Source organism: Gossypium hirsutum, chromosome A13 (assembly GCF_007990345.1).
Source record: "Gossypium hirsutum isolate 1008001.06 chromosome A13, Gossypium_hirsutum_v2.1, whole genome shotgun sequence".
In the NCBI taxonomy this organism is placed as follows: Eukaryota; Viridiplantae; Streptophyta; class Magnoliopsida; order Malvales; family Malvaceae; genus Gossypium; species Gossypium hirsutum.
Genome location: NC_053436.1, coordinates 66,809,284 through 66,830,437, shown reverse-complemented (window position 1 = coordinate 66,830,437; position 21,154 = coordinate 66,809,284). Strand labels below are relative to the sequence as shown.

Genomic DNA, 21,154 nt, shown 5'->3' with positions numbered 1-21,154 from the left:
TAAATTTGGAACATTTAATATTAATTTAGGTCAAATATATTTTATGCTATAGCATTTAGATATATTAAATTAAAAAAAAAATAAAGAGTAGAAGATGATAAGAGGGTATAATTGCTTTCCATTTTAAATTTATTTATTTTTTTAAAAAAAAATGTAAGTGATTATTGTTGAAACCAGAGGGAATAAGTGTATTTTAGCTAAATTCAAACATTTACTCGTTTTTCATTTATATTAACTAAGCTTAACCCAAATATCCTATCAAACAAACACATGAATTTCTATTCTTCATGTTCAATTGATATATCAACGTGGAATAAGGAAAATAAATAATAAAAGATTACAATAAATTTCCACATTTAATTTTACTTCTCAAATGCCATAACATTGTATATAATTTTTATAAGCAAATAACCCACTAGCTATTAACATAAAACCAAATGCTGGAATTTTTCCATTTGCATATAAACATTCAACAGCAGAAATAAATTTATTTTTCATATCTTCTTTTAAAATCTTTTTAAATTCTAATTTGGGCATCAGAATTTCAAGTTTATTCGACTCAACTTTCTTGGGTAATTCAATATTGAGTTTTCCATTCCCAAATAATGCACGAATTTGCTCTAAATTGTAAATATCATTTGGGATTTCGATTCTTTTATGAAGACATCTTGGATCTTCCGCCATGATTGATATCATATATTTGCCTTCAATTTGTTTAAGTGCTACTTTCACATCATCAATATTGAAACCTATTCATTCATACAATTATATAACAATAATGAATAATACATTCACTTGTGTTTTACGTATAAATATAACATTAAATAATTCAAAAAAAAATTTGAAAAAGAGAGATGTAAAACACAATACCATGAAGCTCGATATCGATTGCATCATAACCTTTTTCTCTTTTCCACTGGCAATAGGGTTCAACATAATCTTGCTCCATGAAAACTGGCAATTTATGGATTAATTATGCAAATAATGAAGGATGTGCTAAGTTTATATAGAGGAATGAAGTCATTGAAAGTGGTATAAAATGTTTCTTGTGGGTTGTCTGCTAGAAAAGAATCACATTCTAGATTCTTGTGGTTGTTTTAGTTATATTCACAACATTGCCTTTACGTCTCAACTTCATTTATTCCTTAACATTGGTACAAGAATGGTTAAACAAATGGAGTTTGGATTAGTTATAACTTTGGAGTGTTCTCAAACAGCCACAACTTAGTAACAAAATTTCCGATAACAAAAATTATACAATCTTCTCATCATCGTTGTCTAACATTAACAAAAACTGAAATTACACTTCAATACAATTAATTCATACCACTTTGTTTTTTAAAATCTTCAACATTTATAACCATTTTGTATTCACAAATCCAATCAAATTTCTTTTTCATCTCATTACTACACAATTACCACATTCATGTCCCCATTTATTGTGCACTTAAAAATAAAAAGATAAAATCCTAAAATTTAAGAAAATTTCTAAATTAAATAAAAAAATTAACATTTATTTTATTTTTGAAATTATAAAAATTATAAATTTTGCTAAAAACATTAAGATATCCAGATTCAAATGAATATGGACAACCGTTTATTTAGGTTCATTAAGCATACAAAATAAAATAAATAGATTTCCTAATTTCTATCTTTTAATTAAAAAAGCATAATATTTTATGACACATGTCGACATTCTATTAGCTGATAGCCAAAAATATAATGGTGCTAATAAGTACCAACTTGCTTACAGTTTCTAAGTTTAGTTACTAGTTAGGTCCTATAAAAGTTGAAATACCAAAGTAGATACAAATTGCTAAGTTCAGTTTCACCCTTTTAAAATTTACCTATTTCATAATTTTAATCTTATTAATATAATGTTTTATATTATTTAAATGGTTAATATACTATTTGCCCCCCAAAGTTGTTCCCAATTATCACTTTTGTCACACCTCAAAAATTGAGTTAGAAGAATTAGGTTTGTGAAAACCGAGAGTGGTCACGTCCCGATTTATAAGGTTATTATTATGCGTTTGTTAAATAAGAAATAGACTATAACATCCCGATTTTGAGCCTAGTCGGAACAGTGGTTTCAGGACCACAAATCCGACAAAGAAAATTTTATTTTTATTATTTTTTATGGTCTACGATTTCACGGAATAATTTCGTGAAAATTTTGTTCGAAAATTTTGACATTTGGGCACTCAATTTAGTTAAAAGGACTAAATTGTAAAAGGTTGCAAAATGTGTGTTCTAGTTCACAAAGGTACTAAGTACTTGAGTAATGGCTTTTTAAATTGGAGATCCTTAAATGAAAATAGCCATTTTGTAATTAGTGGTCAAAAATGGACATGGCATGGTATGTTTTTATTTATTTTTCATTAAGGGTATTTTAGTAATTTGGCAAATAAAGCCAAAATAACTAAGAAAAAGATGTCATCTTCTTCATTTTTCTCATGCCATAACCGTATATGGATATGGAAGACATGGCTAGGGTTTATAAAACTTCCAAGCTTGATTTTAAGTCCATCTTTGCCCCGTTTTTAATGTTCTTTGCATTTTTAAAATCCTCGTAGCTCGATTTATCCATTTCTACTATTAATTTGAGCTAGGGTTCATGTTTAAAAATTGACCCATATGTGACATGCATGCATTTTGATTCTAATGGTAGAAAATGAGTGTTGGGTGTTAGATAAACAACTTTCGCTAAGCGATTTTATGTGAAAATGAGTAAAACGAAATAATCGGTAAAAATACCTAATGTTCATAAGTACATGTTAGAGTGAGAATTTGATGTTGTTATAGAAGGGAAAAATGATCAGCATGTTATAAAACATAAGAAAATAGGATGAAGTTTAATTTCTGAACCTTGGGGAAAAAGTGCAAATATGCAAAAGTTTAGGGGTCAAAATGCAAATTTGTAAAAATATGATTTATGGACCCATTTGAATAATGTGAATAATAAACGAGCTATATTTTTAATATTAGATCAAGGAAATCGAGATTCGGGCTAAAATCGAGAAAATACCAAGTAGTGGACTTAAATGGTAAAAATGGCCATTTTCATATACGAGGTAAGTTCATATGATTTTTAATAATGCAATGTGTATTTTAATGTTATTGCTTTGATAGTATATGAGATGTAAATCTATATACAAATAAATGTATTTGAAATGGTCTATTTATGCTATTTGCCATTGAACTATGATGAATGAATGTATGAATTGAGAAAAATGAGACATCCGAGAAAGTATCGACAAAGTTCTGACGTCCGAAAAGCCCCGTATGAACCTTAGGATACATATGTCATGACATTGGATATCCGATATGTGATATCGTGTAAGACCACGTCTGGGACGTTGGCATCGACTTTTGTTTTACGTGTAAGACCCTGTCTAGGACAGTGGCATCGATGTTTGATTACATGTAAGACCACGTATAGGACGTTGGAATTGTATATGCTTTCCGAGCTATCCACGTATCCTTATGTTTCCAAATGGTTCAAATGGGCATTTCAAGAAAGTAAATAATTTTGTGAAATTGGGTTAGATTCAGGTACGTTTGCATGTATATGTGCAAGAAAGCAAAGGTATGTATTTGCCATTATGTGCTCGTATGACTATGATGATTCATGGCGATATATATATCCTTGTCTATTATGTATGAATGGTAATTTTATATGATTTGATGAAAGTGTGAGGGTTTGTGGAAAGATACATGTATGATATTAAAGCATGCCTATAAGTATAAAGTAACAATGAATTTATGATAGCAATTGTGATTTTGCACCGAAATAGTGTTGAACAGTAGCAGTAGCCCGAATTTGAAAAATCATAATAAATAGTAGTAGTCGAACTAGAGGCTCAATAATATATTAAATTAAAGATTAATGAGTCTAGTTTCACATAAACGAAACGATATAAGCAAAAGAATTTTTTATTATGAGATATTTGAGTTCTTGTGAGAAAGAGTCGGAGTGATTCCAGACTCCCCTATTTTATCTTTAGAAAATCACTAAAAATTGTACAAAAATAATTGTGAGTTATAATTTATATGATTAAAATCCTTATTGAGTTTCTTTTTTTATAAATAGACGGGAGTATTATCTGAGTTCTTTTTTATGAGATAAATAATTTCTAGTGAAGATAGGTGAGAACTGTTGGATAGCGAAATAGGGGAAAATTTAATGAATAAACTGTACTAATTGGCTAAACTAAAAATTATGAAAATTTTATGATAAGAATATATGTGAGTCTAGTTTCTGAAAAAATTAAAAAATCTTAATTTGGAATTCTGTAGCTCAAGTGATAAATAAATTACCGACTATGACTCGAGTAGACAGCTTGACCAGAATATGAATAAAAGTGTAATTATAGTTGTTTTAACTAAGGAAGCATATTGGTAAATTGCTTATTAATTTCATATGGACTTACTAAGCTTAAAGCTTACCCCCCTTTACATTTCTTTTAGTATTGGCAGGTCAGCTCAGGGTTGGAGATTGTCGGAGGCAGCATCACACTACCAGAACGTTGATGTGAAGCGTCGATAAACTTCAAGTGTTTTCAAGTAAGTGGCATGTATAAAGATTTAGTCTGTATGATAGTTGTTAGTACGATTTGGCCAGACGTATTGGCTTATTATGGTTAAATCGTATATAGCCATGTGATATGGTTTATATTCGATTATTGGGTTGTAAGTCTAATTGATAAAATGTGCTTGATCCATTGCTTTATGATATGCGCGTGGTGATGTCTTGATACGGTCGAATGATGATATGTCATGCTTATGTGGTGGATAGATTATGATCAATAGATGTGACCATATTCTTAATGTAAAGGCATAAGGTAAGAATAAGTAATACCGTTGTTAAACATGAAATTGGTGTGGAACGTCTTAGTCAAGCACGTTATTCTATGTATGTGAATTGATGGTATGTCTAGGCTTGGTATAAAATGAGAATAATATCTAATATGTTTAGTTCTGGTCAATGTAAGAATGTGTATTACATGCATGATGGTAGGAAAAATGATATATTTGTATCAAAATAAAGGATGTTGAATGTTATTAAAATCATGTGGGTGCATGTAGGGTGACAAAAAGGCTTGGAAAACAACCTAAGAGTTAATTACACGGGCTGAGACACGGTAGTGTGTCTCAACCGTGTAAGGGACACGGCCTGAAGACACGGATGTGTAGCCTGGCCGTATGGTTCAATTTGTGTGCTGACGTCATAAACAGAGAGTTACACGACCTGAGGACACGGCCATGTCAAAGGCACACGGGTTTGTGACTCTGTTTTATGGTAAAAATTTCTATGTTTTCCCAAAACTTTCCAAAGTTCTCGATTTAGTCCTGAAACCTTTCTAAAGTATGTTTTGGGCTTCGTAGACCCAAATAAGGGACCATGTGCATGTGAATGAATGTTTTGAAAAAAAAATGAAATTTTATAGCCTGTATTTTAGTTGGATGTTTGTATGTTTTTTCGGTAATGCCTCGTACCCTATCCCGGTCTCAGGTACAAGTAAGGGGTGTTACATAGACTTCATGCCTAATAATTAAGTGTTAAGCTCCCTTCCTCTCTTTTTATTATTTTCGGCAAACTAAGTTAAACTCACACCCTGAAATAAATATATACAATTAAGTGTCCAAAATTAATAAAAAAAATAAGACATATATTGAATGGTTAGGTGTTAGTGCCTCCTCTTTAGAAGCCAAGGTTCAAGTCCCCTTCCTCTCATTTCTTTTAATATTGGAAAAAGCCTTGTTTAAATGCCCAAATTGCTGCCCCAAAATTTATATGTAGTTAGGTGTTTAGATTAAGTAAGAAATTACTCCTAGAAGTCTCAGGTTCGAACCCCTCATTTCCCTTTTAATTTTATGATTTCGACAAATACATCCCCAAAAATATACAACTAAGTTTCTAAAATAAGCAAGAAATAAGGCATAGGCTGAATGCTTAGGTGTTAGTGCATCCTCCTTAGAAGCCAAGGTTCAAGTCCTCATTTACCTTTTATTTTGGGAATTAAGCAAGTCTTCTGAAAATTAAAATATGTACAATTAAGTCTCTAAATTAAGCAAGAATGAACTATAAGCTTAATGGTTCAAACGCTAAAGCTCCTCTAGACCCAAATTTGAGTCTCTCTTTTCCTTTATTTTGGGATTTCAACAATTTTTGGGGAAAATTGCATGTGTCACCCCTAAGGTATACAAACCCTAAGAGTTTAACTAATTCTTTCCTAATTAAAATTCATGTCTTGTTCTTCCTCAAAATCCCAATAGAATTAGAATTTTGCTATCTTTTTCTCTTCTTTTCCTAATTAAATTTTCATATCACCCATTTTCAAATCCTAATAGAATTTGCTCTCTATTTTTCTATTTATTCTCTTTTTATATTCTTTTTCCATTCTTTACACCATATTTTCATCCTAATTATTAATAATTATTTTGTTTTCTCGAATCAAATTATCCTCCTTTCAATCATTATTTCTATCAATTTTGTAATTGCCGGCAAAGTATCCCTACTTTTCCTAAGAATCGGTAAGAACATCTCATTTTTGATGTTTAGATCCTGAATTTTCATAACATTTCTATCCGACGCTAACTCTACGTTCTATAACCCAATCTTTTTCGATTGTTGTTGGATATTTAGATAATCTTCTTGAATCTTGAAATCAACCATTAATTTATGTGTAAATTTCATTTGAATGACCTAATTTAGGCGAATCAAACCAGAACTGAGCGTGAGGAACATCAATTAGGCCCTCGACGAAAGGTGTGTGTTCTTCTCCAAGTGAATAAGGGCAAACCATATCTAAGATTAGGGCCATACGGTCTCCGGCACAGACATGTGGACCACACGACCATGTGCCCTACAAACCCTAGTTTAGTTTCTGAACCACACAACACCAACCCTTCCATATGGCTTATCACACGGTTGTGTCTCTCCTGTATGTTAATTTTTTTCATTTTCCACACGGCCACAATCTATTACACAGCCTGGTCACACAGCCGTGTAACCTTTCCACGGGCTTATAGTATCTCACACGGCCTGGCAACATGGTCGTGTGACCTTTGTTTTACAATTTTGCCCATAAATTTATGTTATTTTTAGTTTAGTCCTTGTATATTCCCTGAATTATTTTTAAAGTTTTATTCACTCAATTAAGTACATATTATTGTGTTCTGTGATTTAATGCCTAAAGTGTTATTTTTATATCGCATGATATGTGAATATTACATGTCTTCTGTCAAAGTGAAACTAACAAACTGTTAGTGATAATATTGTTACCGCCCTACTATTGGAAAATGTGCCCATAAATTGTTTTCTATTTATTTGAACTATGAATAAATAAATAAAATTAATTCCACATTTCACCATTATGTCTTTTGTATTTATGTTTTTTATATTTTGCATGCATAGCGAAATTGTGACAAGCAAATATTAGCTCATTGATTGTCTAAAGTTTAAACTGAAGATAAGAAGCATTGTAAAGAACATTTACATTGTGAGAAAGATGATTACTTCAGTAGATAATCTAAATGAGTCCGTAATCCCGTAAAAGAATCAAAGTGAGCATTTTATTCAAATACTAAGAAGGATTATTATGTCATTTACATTTCCAGTTGGGGAGATGGCTAGTCTTGGCTATCGGAGTAGTTGACTACACAAGTAAAGACATAAATGTATTCATTGGTAGAATGATACATTGGACTGGACCTAAGATGAATTAATTCTGAATCCATTTGTGAATTAATTCACTTGTGACGTTCATGGTGTGATTTACCTAAATCTTGAGTTAGTCATTGACCATGAGCATGCAACTCATATGCTTTGATATAAGTGAAGGCTTATGCTCTAAAGATGATCGAGCCCATAGTCGGTATGTTGGGTACATGACTTATGTATGACATGGCTTTACTAACAACAATGGAATTCATAGCTCAATTAAAGAGTTAATGATATCCTTTCATTGGCATTACGTGGATTAATAAATATAGAACGTGGCTATGGGTTCCTTGTTCTCGAATGAGTAATTTATGATAGTCATTTGTTTACAGTGATCATATTAATCATTAAGAAGACACAATGCTGGCAATGAGATAAAATATGATTGTATTGAGTGAATGAATTTAACTCAAAAGAATCAAGGATATCATATGAGCATAACACATACATGATGAGGTCATTGCACAAAGCAGTTGGGTGAATTGCTTTCGTAAAGAGTATACATTAAGGAGTTTACAATCATGATACTTCTTGTGAATTATCAAAATGATTAAGTAATTGTAAATTATCGAAATGAAACTTTTAGACATAATTGCAATCACTAGAGCCTAATTGTATATGTCTGATTGGTCCTTCTACTAGCTCAACAAAAGCTCAATCAGACTGCATTTGAATTAGAAGAAAGTTCTACGACTTTGAGAATAATTTAATTGAGTTGATTTATTCGATGTGGAATTAATTAGGTGGTCTTAAGAATTGTTCAACTAGAGAATTTGATTAAAGAATTTTCTTGAAAAATTAATTTGGAAAATCTAAGTGATTTTTGGAAAAATTAATTTTGATCAAGTAAAATTAAATTAATCAAATCAATTAAAATTAACATGATATTTTTAGAAGTTAATTTTTAAGTCAGACCTGAGATCGTAAATTGGACTGAAGAGCCCAAAATGGAGAAGACCCAAAAACTTGTCGAACTAGGCTCGGTATGTAAAACTAGACCAACAGTCCAACCGGTGGCTAGAACTAACCGGTCGAGTCATCATTGACTCGAACCAAACAGGCTTAGGGTGCCGTAAGGGTGTTCCACCTGCATCACCAGATACGGTGATGCAACAATTTTACCAATGACAACTTTTTCTACTCTATGGATTCCTTCCCCTTTCTACTAGAGCCTTCTCCTGCTTCCTTAGCTAAACACATTCAAAGCGAATTTTACCAAATAGAAATAGCCAAAACAACAATCAAGTCCTTAACAAAAATTGAGAAATCTACCAACTAATACAACATGCAATGATTGCAAAGGAGATTCCTCCCCTCACCAATATTTTTGGTTAAGACCTATATAAATGATTCCTAAAATTTTATTGAAATTACGGTCAAAGGAGGACCAAAAAAAGTTACCAGTAATTGCTCAAAAAGTAACAACTTCTAAGCAAGCTGAAATCACCATTTCCTCCCACAAGCAGCTGGAGTTATATAATCTCCAATTTCTTAACGAATGAACAAAGGAAAGCCACAAGAAAGGAAAATGAAATTAAAATCTTCTCCCTTTTTTTCTCTCACCGACCCCATTTATCTTCTTAGAATAATTTAAGATTAATAATAATTTAACCAGTCAATGCCCTTGGCCAGCCACCAATAGCAACACATGTACACATAATTCCACTACCCACAAACTATTCCTAAGGCCAACAAGTTCCATGCACAATGACACATTCCCTTCCCTAGGCTTAATATGTGCCGTAGTACATGTCATACACACCGCGGGGTGTCAAGGTAACAGATGAACTCGCGAAGCGGCAAACTTTCTAACTGACGAGTTCACAAATTACCGAGCTTGCAAGGCAGTAGAGACAACTTGCCAAATACGAGGTGGAGGTTTGCGAGATGGCAAGACAACAACAAAGTATCTTGCGAGGGGATGCTCAAAGTTAAAACTAGTCTAATTCTCGCGAACTAAACGTGCTCACACAAGTTCCTTACCATTCCCACTTGGTCTGTAACGCCCCGTACCCGAGACCGTTGCCGGAGTCGGACACGAGGGGTTCACAGACTAAATTCGCTTACTATCGCAGTCCATTTTAAAAATTTCCAGACAGCTGGCTAACTGTGTCGCTGTCACCTTAAAAATCATATCTTGAGTTTCACAACTCGAAAATCAGTTTCGTGATTTTTCCCTGAAACTAGACTCATATTTCCATCTACATATTTTTTTCTAGAATTTTTGGTTGGGCCAATTAGTACAGTTTATTAGTTAAAGTCTCCCCTGTTACAGGGTGCGACTACACTGACCTTCATTCATTACAATTTGGATATCTCCCTGTACAGGGATTCAATACTGATGCTGTTTGTTTCTATAGAAACTAGACTCAGAGAGGAATCTATACATATATGGCATGACTCCTAATTATCTCTGGTTAATTTATAATGAATTTCCAAAGTTGGAACAGGGAATCCAGAAACTGTTCTGGCCCTGTTTCACGAAAACCTAATTATCTCTTAACATACCACTCATATGACCGTTTCGTTTCTTCCATATGAAAGTGGATTCATCAAGGTTCATTTAAATAATTTATTCACTATTTAATTCCATTCCTACTATTTTTAGTGATTTTCCAAATCTACATCACTGCTGCTGTCAGCATCTGCCTTTAAGGTAGACTTTACCTATTACATAGTTTCCATGATTCAACTAGCCCTTTTAGCATAAATAGCACAAATTATGATAGTGATTAACCATTCCCATGGCCAATCCTTGTTAAGCATATCCACACCTCTCAATAACCATATCCATACCAAATGATTATAACATTATGCTCAAACATATATAAGCCATTTTCGCATGGCTATCCAAAATTATACAAAACCGAAGGGTACATGACCAACAACAAAAGGGTAGTCCTATACATGCCATTTTCAGAGTTCAACCAAAAGTGTACCAAAAGGGTTTTGATAGTGTGGGCGACTTCGACTTCAATAATCCCGAGTCCGATAGCTGACGAACCAAAATCTATAAAACAGAGATTCAAAGAACGGAGTAAGCATTTAATGCTTAGTAAGTTTTAAGCAAAACAAAGTGTTCTCAATCACTATCATTGGTCATTCATTTCAACTGTTCGATGAAGTTAATCTAGAGCTTCATCTCGATCTATAATATCATTAAACGCAACACTTGGCTGCCACATATATACTTTCGAATAATAATGACCTAGATGGTCAAATATTTCCAAAGCACATTCTTCATCGATTTTCAACTTTCAATAATCCTTTCCACTTGTTCATAATCACATCCATACTTTTAAGTATTTCAACATGACAAGTACTAAATTACCATAGGCACATAAAGAACCAACATATTCCTTATCACATATATGTAAGCTTACAAATCATAATCCTTACCTTGTACTGGCACATCTAGCTCAATCCAACCCATACTCAGATCATAAGGCTTTTGGGCAGAATATGCACTAATACATAAGAATATTTCATCGCATACTTTATTATACAAACATACCATTACCAATTAGATCATTCTCACATTTGGAGTTATAATATTAATCACATTTACCTACCTCTTTGCTACTGATAATTCACCTCGAAATCACTCCACCGATGAGTAAGTAATACGTACCTGAACATCTTGAATACATAATACTTATTTGATGGTAACTTAATGCAGATACTCAATATCAAAGTCTTACTTGAATCCTAGCATTTAGCCGTCGGGTCTTTAAAGCTCGGATATAATACGAGCACGAAGCCTACGGACATTAATTAGGATAATATTCTCGCATAAAGCCTGCGGGGTTTTAACTCGGATATAGTACTGACACAATTGCCCTTCGGGACTTATCACATTTATACACTTCCACATCCATCACATTGGCCATTCGGCCTTATCACATATATACACTTTCACATTCATCACATTGGCCATTCGGCCTTATCTCATATATGCATGTTCACATTCATCACATTGGCCATTCGGCCTTATCACACATACACATGTTCACATTCATCACATTGGCCATTCGGCCTTATCACACATACACATGTTCACATTCATCACATTGGCCATTCGGCCTTATCTCATATATGCATGTTCACATTCATCACATTGGCCATTCGGCCTTATCACACATACACATGTTCACATTCATCACATTGGCCATTCGGCCTTATCTCATATATGCATGTTCACATTCATCACATTGGCCATTCGGCCTTATCACACATACACATGTTCACATTCATCACATTGGCCATTCGGCCTTATCACATATATATACACTTTCACATTCATCACATTGGCCATTCGGCCTTATCACATATATACACTTTCACATTCATCACATCGGCCATTAGGCCTTATCACATATATACACTTTCACATTCATCACATCGGCTATTAGGCCTTATCACATATATACACTTTCACATTCATCACATCGGCCATTAGGCCTTATCACATATATATACACTTTCACATTCATCATATTGGCCATTAGGCCTTATCACATATATACACTTTCACATTTATTCAAATATACTTCACATACCACATATACTATCATGTACAGACTTGGTCTTGGCCGAATCTACATCCATCACTTTCCAATGAATAATTCAATTTTACGCCATACTATCATTTCATATTCGAATACTCATAAGCTTACAATATCATGATTTAGAATTCAAGTATGGGTTTAATCAATAGCTTATGAGCAACTAAAACAAGTTTTATCCATGTTTACAACAAATCATATATTCACTACGAGCTGTTTTCCTGAGCAATGGTCACTAAATTATTTATAACCGGAGCTACAAAACTCCAAATCACTTGCCGTTAATTTTTCCTGAATATAGACTCGTATATCTTCCATCCATAAAATTTCCAGAATTTTAGGTTTGGCCAATCAATACCAGATTTTTCTTAAAGTTTCCCCTGTTTCACTGTTTGACTAATCTGACCACTCTTCACTACGAATCAAATTTCTCATTTTACAGAATTCAAAATGTGTTGTATTTGATTTCATTTGAAACTAGACTCATTAAGGAGTCTAAGCATATAAATTTTCTCTTATAACCATTTTTGTACAATTTATAATGATTTTCTAAAAACAGAACAGGGGATTTCGGAGTCATTCTGACACCGTCTCACACAACTTTAAATATCTCTTTATAGGAAATTTCTTTGTTCACAAGGTCTCTTTTATAAGAAACTAGACTAATTAAGCCTTGATTACATATTTTATTCAGCCTATAGTTCCACACCAACAATTTATAGTGATTTTCTAAAATCACGTTACTGCTGCTGTCCAAAGCAAATTATTACAATTTGCTCTTAAATTTCCAAGTCCAAACACATATGAACTTACCATTTGAGTTTAAGACATATCATGGCCACATCATATCTTATTAAATCAACTCATTATGTCCTATTATGATTGAATTTACTCAATGTTTAATCACTTAAAACTTACCTCGGATGTTGTCGAACGATTTCGGCGGCTATTCGATCACTTTTTTCCTTTCCTTTATCCAACTTTGGTCCTCTAAGCTCTTGAGCTTAATCTAGATACAAGTATGGCCAAACCTCCTCCTAATCCTCTTCCAAACCAAACATGAAGCAAGAACTCCTTCCTTCTTCCTTAGAATTTTCGGCCAAAAGAAATGAAAGAGGATGAACAAATTTTCTTTTTTTTCTTTTCTTCACTCACGGCAATGGGGGGGGGGACAATCACACACATCCTTTCTTTTATTTTTTTGTTTCTCATCCTACTAACACTAATATTTTATTGCCCATGCCCTTTATTTTATTAATCCTTACATAATGCACTACCCCAACATGTTTATGACATGTTTTTAGCCATAACATCTTGTCCACCCATGCTCTTTATTTTATTAATCCTTACATAATGCACTACCCCAACATGTTTATGACATGTTTTTAGCCATAACATCTTGTCCACCCATGCTCATGGCCGGCCACTACATATTAGGGGGGGAAAATTGACATGCAAGTCCTCCCTTTTGATTACATGCACTATTAGGTCCTTGTAGATTAGCCTATCACATTTCAAAAATGTCACCCATAAGTCCTTTTGACTAAATTCACATGCAATTTACTAAATCGAAGCCTAAAACTTTCACACCTTCATAATCACATATTTTAGACAATAAATGTCACATTCAAATAATTTGGTGACTCGGTTTAGCGGTCCTGAAACCGCTTTCCGACTAGGGTCACTTTAGGGGTGTCACATGGTCAACATTCCACAATACAGTTCTAGAAATTTGGGGTGTGATATGCTCATTTCCACTTCGTCAATAGCAAAATCCGCAATAAAATATGTTGGAAACAAATAGAAAGAATACAAAAATCAATTTTTGGGTTATTGATGATCGTTGAATTCATTTCATGGATGTGGATGGGAATATATAGAAGTCAATCTAATATACCATACATAATCATTCCACTAAACCATATACACCATCGCATATCAGTTTAGTAAAGCATCTATATACCCTTGCACATTATGGTACTCAATTATGCATAAGCAAATCTATTTAACTATTGCCATAAACAATAAACACTAAGTTCCACAACTTGTAAACAAGTATACTAAGAATTATTACTAACACCAAACTTATCATTACTACACCTATTAGCTTTCACTATTACTATGTTCTTCAAACATTTTTTAACAAATTAATCTCATGTTATTCTAAACATGTGCCTACAAAAACTTATTCAAAATACCCTAATTATGTAAGTTAATTCATATATTTAAGACAACTTTATGCATAAAATTTCACGTTCACAATAATGTTTTAACCTTATTTCATCCGTCAATCATACACAAGTCGCTTTCAATCATAAAACCCTAAACCCACTTACTACCAATACTACATACTCTAACATAACTCTATCATTTAATCTCCTTGGTAACAAAACAAGTTCCTTATAATATGATCTTTAAACTAAGAAACACTACATCTCTTTCGAAACTTTCAAGCCATAAATAAAACCATCAGTAAAAGTATAAAACATAGCATGTTGGACTTCAATTACTTCGCATGAATTTGATGAATACTTTTTCCATGAACAACCATGGCCAATCCCAGTTTCGTCTCCACCTTTTCCTTTGACCCTCTGGAAAGCCTCTACTACTTCACTCTCGCTATCAAATGGCTTTTGCAAGCTTCTCTTAACTCATATAACTTGAGGAGTACAATCTTGTCAAGATCAGTACACTCCGAGTTTCTTCCCACAAAACATAAAATAAAACTTCTCCATCTTCGTCTTTTATTTTTTTACTTTCTCTTCAATAATAATAGGATGGGGAAATAGTATTGAAATATCAACATGATTTTGAAATGAAAAAAAAATAATACAATGAAGAAATACTGAGAATTTTCCCGAATGAATAAGATTGAAATGCTGAACTTTTTATCAAGTTTTACTAGGCTTCAAATATTAAATTGGTGTTAAAAGATTAAAAAAAAAACGTTGGCCAATAATAAGGGTATTGCTTTTATTGGGAACTAATTAACATTAATTATGAATTTAAAGTGATATATACATATATTTATAAGGGAGGGGAGGGGTAATCCGGCTAAATAGAGAAAAGGATGTAAAATTGTCGGCTAGAGAGAATAAATTTTGAAATTTGAAGTTAGAGAGATGTCAAATTTTAAAAGTTGCTAACACTAACCTTTTTGTCTAAACGTTGACTTTTTAAGTGCCCAAAACCCAATTATGAACATTATGGATAAATTTTGTCGAAACCTAAATCGTTTTCCTAAGAATTAAACCAATATGACATGGATTCTTCCCTCATTTCTTATTAAGAGCTTTACTAACAAGTTGTTTACAAGGAATAGAGAACTTAAAAAGGATTGATAGTGTCAAAATATAGCTACTTTTGTTTTCTCTATACAAATCTTAGCTTATCATCATGTCTTCACTATCACATTTTCTGGTTTTCTGTCAAATTTGGATAATGATGACAAATAAGATGATTCACCACCATTAAATTCAATGTCCAGTATTTATATATATTATTTTTAGAATTTTAGAATTATATACTTTTAGAAGGCTATTTTACTTAAATAATACAAAAAATAAAATTAATAACTGAAATGATATATCCATTAGATTATTTACTAAAATGGTATGGTTTTACAGATGCCGACTATCAAATTGGCGACACTAGACTGAAATGTAATGATTTAAAGTATTCAGGGACCTAATATGTAAATTTTTCATTTGAGTGGCTGTTGAAAAAAAAATGTAAAAGGTGTCGCCTGACAGTGTGGAGGCACCAAACCTTAAATATGGCTAATTGCCTTGTAAGCCCTCGTTATTTATTATTTTATTTTTATTCCCCTTCAGCTCACTGTATTGTGTTTAAACAAGCCCTTAACCTATTTTGTAGTTAAATAAGCCCTTAACTTATGATTTTTACTCATAAAAGCCCTTTATTTTAATATTAAAGTAAATATATTTTTATTGATGCAATAAAAAATATATACACTTTAACATCAACATAAAATCTAAAAAGGTAATAAAAAATTTCAAAAGAGTAATTGAGAATATCATGTATATAAGCACTTTCAACAAAATTTTAAAATTTTATTTTTTATTTAATAAACTATTCTCATCAAATTCACATCAACATAAAATACAAATTAGTTTATATTTTTTAAATAGCTTTACTTTGGGTAAAATATATTTTTAATATTAAAATAAATGGATTTTACGAGTAAAAATCATAAGTTAAGGGCTTATTTAACTACAAAAATAGGTTAAGGACTTGTTTAAACACACTATTGTGAGTTGAAGGGGAATAAAAAATAATAATAAATAATAAGGGCTTCAAGGTAATTAGCCATATTTAAGGTTTGGTACCGCCACAATGTCAGGCAACACCTTTTCACTTTTTGTTCCAACAGCCACTCAAAATGAAAAAATTGCATATCAGGTCCCTAAATACTTTAGATCATTACATTTCAGTTCGGTGCCGCCAATTTGACAACGGCACCAGTAAAACTATACCATTTTGGTAAATAATCTAATGGGCATACCATTTCAGTTATTAATTTTATTTTTGTATTATTTTGGTAAAAAATCCTTTTTAGAATTTTCTAATTTTTAAAAATAATTTTATTTTTTTAATAATTTTTATAGACTCAAAGCTAATTTGATAAAAAAATTATTAAATTTTAGGATTAAATTTGTTATTATATCATTTAAAAAATGTAATGTTGTTGTTTCGCTAGCTACTTAACAGTCAGGTGATTAAAAAATAATTTCGAAATTGTTTCGAAAATGTTTGTGTAATTTCATTTAGTTGAATAATCAAAACAAAAAACATATACACAATTAGGTGATTATAGGTGTAATTTATCTTATTATTATTATTATCATTGGTTTGTTCGGGCGGTTGGTGTGAAGGAAAAAAAATGGAAACACAATGAATAAACTCAAATAAGTAGGGTTTTTTAATAAATAACCTAAAAAATAGAAAAATTTATGAAAATGACTTTAGTATTAGATTATTTAGAAAAAATGACCTAGTTTTTACAATGTCAAAGGATGCCTCCATTTCTCATGGTGGCACCACCCCAAAAATTGACTTAATCATTGCTTCATAATTTCAGAAATAATAGGATGAAAAAAATCATTTTTCAGTGCCGCCACTTTTGAAGGAGACACCCGTATAAATTTTCCATATTTTCCCCTGTATTTTTGGAGTTAATAAAAAATATATATATTTTTATTATTTCTGGTGTTGCCTCCTTTAATGGAGGCATCAAATTGGATTAAAAAACAATTTGTACCGTCTTCTTCTATGGAGTGATCAATATCTGTAAAAAAAAAAATTCTCTCTAATGACTACTTGAGATGTGGTAGCACGAGTATTATTTTTAAAATTTTTTGGTGTCGCCACTTCACATGGTGTTTCTACTATACATGTGGCAGCACCAATATTTTATTTTTTTGAATTTTTTGGTCTCGTCACTTCATGTGGTGTCACCAAAAATGGAAAAAAAAATTTCCCCTAGTCCCTACTACAGATGTGGCAGCACCAATGTATTTTTTTGAATTTTTTTCCCATCACTTCATTGAAAGTAGTCATCAGAGAGTTTTTTTTTTACATATATTGAACACTTCATGGAAGAAGGCGCCACCAGGAAAAAAAAATTTAATCCAATTTGGTGCCTCAACTAAAAGAGGCGGCACTAGAAGTAATAAAAATATATATTTTTGCGATTAACTCTGAAAATACACGGAGAATACGAAAAAATTATATAGGTGCTACCTTGGAAAGTGGTAGCATAAAAAAAAGATATTTTTTTTCATCTTATTATTTCTATAATTATAAAGCAATGATTGTCACTTTTTGGGGTGATGCCGCCGTGAAAAGTAGAGGCACCCTTTGACACTGTAGAAACTAGGTCATTTTTCTAAATAATCTAGTACTAAAGTCATTTTCATAGTTTTTTTTTTAAAACTTTTCGGGGTATTTATCTAAAAACCCCAAATAAGCGAATCTAACCTTCATCAAAATAATCTAACTGAACTGAATGAATAACATGAGGTCGCTTTTTTGGTTATTATTTGATCACCTTTAATATGAAGATTATACAACAGAATCAAATAATCAAGGCTGTAAAACCAAACCAGATTAACTAATGGGTAAATTATAACAATAGTCACTCAACTTTGATGCAGCTGACAAAATAATCACTCCAATTTGAATTTAGTGACTCAACTTTCAAAAAATAAATAATCAGTCCTTTAACCATTTTTGGTTATAGACATAACAAAAAAGTGACATGGAATTTAACGGAGTCCTTGCTATCACTAACTGCCCAGCTAAAGGGTTAACATTAGTTTAAACAACCCCATTTAAGAGTTTACGGCTTAGGCAATAGAAGAAGAAGAAGAATTGAAGAAATGAAGATGTCGATCATGATTCCGGTGTGCTATTGTGGAAACACAACCATTTTTATATCCATTTTAGGTTACCCTTTAGGTCTGTGACTCGATTCAAATCCCTTCCTAAGGACTGGGCTTATGTAACTCCTTTAATCTGTCTCCGTCATTAGATTAGGGTTACAGAGCATTACCGTACAATTAAAAACATTTTACATCATAATATTTAAATAAATTAAATCTCATTCGGAACATATAGAGCCTTAGAGGCCCTGAAAATAGCTTTGAAACAATTCGAGACTAATTTGAAACAAAATAAAAGTTTTAAGAAAAAGTTGCAAAATTTGGAAAATAAGGGTCACACAGTCATGTGACATTACCCTAGGCTATGTAACATTTGAACAAGAGACACACGACTGTGTCCTAGCCCGTGTCCTCACTCGTGTAACTCACTGAATTGCCCCACATGCCTGTGTGCCAGGCCATGTGCGTCAGGCGATCGTGTGACAGCCGATGTCCTAGGCCGTGTGAACCCAAAAATTTACCTAAAATCAAGTCATTTCAAGTCCAAATCATGCATAACTAACCATTCAATTTGGGCACACATTCAAGGGGTTTAAACATCATTCAAACACACATAAACATGTCATTTTAAACATTCTAAATCACCTAACCAATAAGCCATTCAAAGGTACCACAATTGTGTTAAAGTATCATTTACCAAAACAAATTAACATTGCCTCATTTCATGCATGAAAACATAGTTCATATAAGTACTAAAACATGACCCAAATGACCATTTTCAAGCCATCATCAACATACCAAAAGAACCCTATTTACAAGCATTTAAAAGTGACCAAAATGACATAACTTAGAAAGGGTTAAGGTTCACCAAACCAAATATAAACTTCAAAGCATATACATACCAAATCACCATTAACACATTCAAAAAATACCATTACAACACATCTTATACATGCAGTTATTAACCTTGGCCAAAATATTTAAAATCTATTGAATTAATTGCTGGATAGTGTGATAGGTCTCCGACGAACTTGCAACCTATCGAGCTTCCAATAATCTATAACATAAAGGAAAATAACTACGTAAGCAACGAATGTTTAGTAAGTTCATATAAACTTAAACATAACTTACCACCTTAACAACACAATTCATAGATTAAGCATAAACCACTACCCATGCCATGAGCTTAGTATAAGCCTATTCAAGCATTATCAAGCTCACATGTTAGTAGGTTCATCAACATCACATATAAGCTCATTTATATCATAAATAGATTTCATAAGATACATAACATATGCATCAACTTTTTCATAAAATCATGAACATTTCCATTAACTTACTTACCATTCCATTCCTTTTCTTACCCGTTGAACCATCTAAATTACACCAGATACTCGGGAAAGCTCACACATAGTGTACCTTTACATATAACTATAACATTTCCTTTACATCAACGCTTACACGAGTTATGTAATAGGCTTACTCACACTAGCTGTGGGTCGAAATGTACGCTACACGATGCTGCTCACACGAGCTGTGGAGAATCCACAACAAATGCAAGGCCTCAACTATCGTAGGACATTCAAGACCAGTGCCCGAAACATGAAATCCCTAATGACATGTCATTTGTATCCTAAGAATTCTTAAGGTTCAATAGGGATTCATTATCCGTTAATTTGTCATAACATGGATACATTTATATATAGATTCATTTATATTACAACAACATAGCATATATTCAACTTAGCTAACATTAAAACAATCATAGTTCATACAAACTTACCTCGATAACTAGGGCATAGAAGTAAAGTCGAACTAATCCGACACTTTAGCTTTTCCTCGATTTAAGTCCGATGGTGGTTTATCTTAATGTACCTGGATAATTTCAATCAATTAAGTACTTCTAGAATTCAATTTAATCCATGATTCATATTTATGCAAAATTACAAATTTCCCCTAACATTTTAACTTTTTACAATTTAGTCTTTAAGCTCACAACTTAAAATCTAACCATTTTAACCTAAATTTAACTTAATCAATGTTACAAGGGACTTTGAAACAGCTCATAACTATTAACATTTCACTCATAGATTTATACTTTTAACAATTTAATCCTTACTTCCAAAATTCAACAATTTAATCCTGCAGACATTAAATAAACATTAAAATAATAATTTACTCTTCGAAAATTTTGGTCTCGAAATCACTATTTCCAACACCACCCAAAACAGATTGTTATAGCTTACCTCACCTCGACTCCAACTTTTGTCGCCGACCATCTCCGCCTCTCTTCCTTTGATCTCATCCTCATTTGCTATAATACCCAATCCGATTTCAACTCTAAGGTCTTGCTAATCACTGACCCGACCTAGAATTTCACTTGTCAACATTTGGTTGTCCCTTTGGGGGAAATGCTTCCTTTGTTCTAAAAAATCATGGGTTCAATTGATTGTTTGTTT

The 21,154-nt window shown here is 32.3% G+C and overlaps 1 protein-coding gene across 1 annotated transcript; it reads right to left on the bottom strand.

The window, feature by feature from the left end:
* Positions 1–337: 337 nt before the first annotated feature.
* On the bottom strand, positions 338–973 carry LOC107894871 (uncharacterized). The gene is made up of 2 exons (XM_016820058.2): positions 871–973; positions 338–749 (listed from the first exon to the last, which is right to left on the bottom strand). Exons 1-2 carry the CDS (start codon positions 947–949, stop codon positions 370–372), a joined length of 459 nt encoding a protein of 152 aa, XP_016675547.1. The 5' UTR covers positions 950–973; the 3' UTR covers positions 338–369.
* Positions 974–21,154: the final 20,181 nt, after the last annotated feature.

Excerpts from the sequence above, each read along its gene's own strand:
- LOC107894871 (XM_016820058.2), bottom strand. The coding sequence starts at position 949 with ATGGAGCAAGATTATGTTGAACCCTATTGCCAGTGGAAAAGAGAAAAA. Across the intron at positions 750-870 it reads AATCGATATCGAGCTTCATG|GTTTCAATATTGATGATGTG; the intron begins GTATTGTGTTTT and ends ATGAATGAATAG.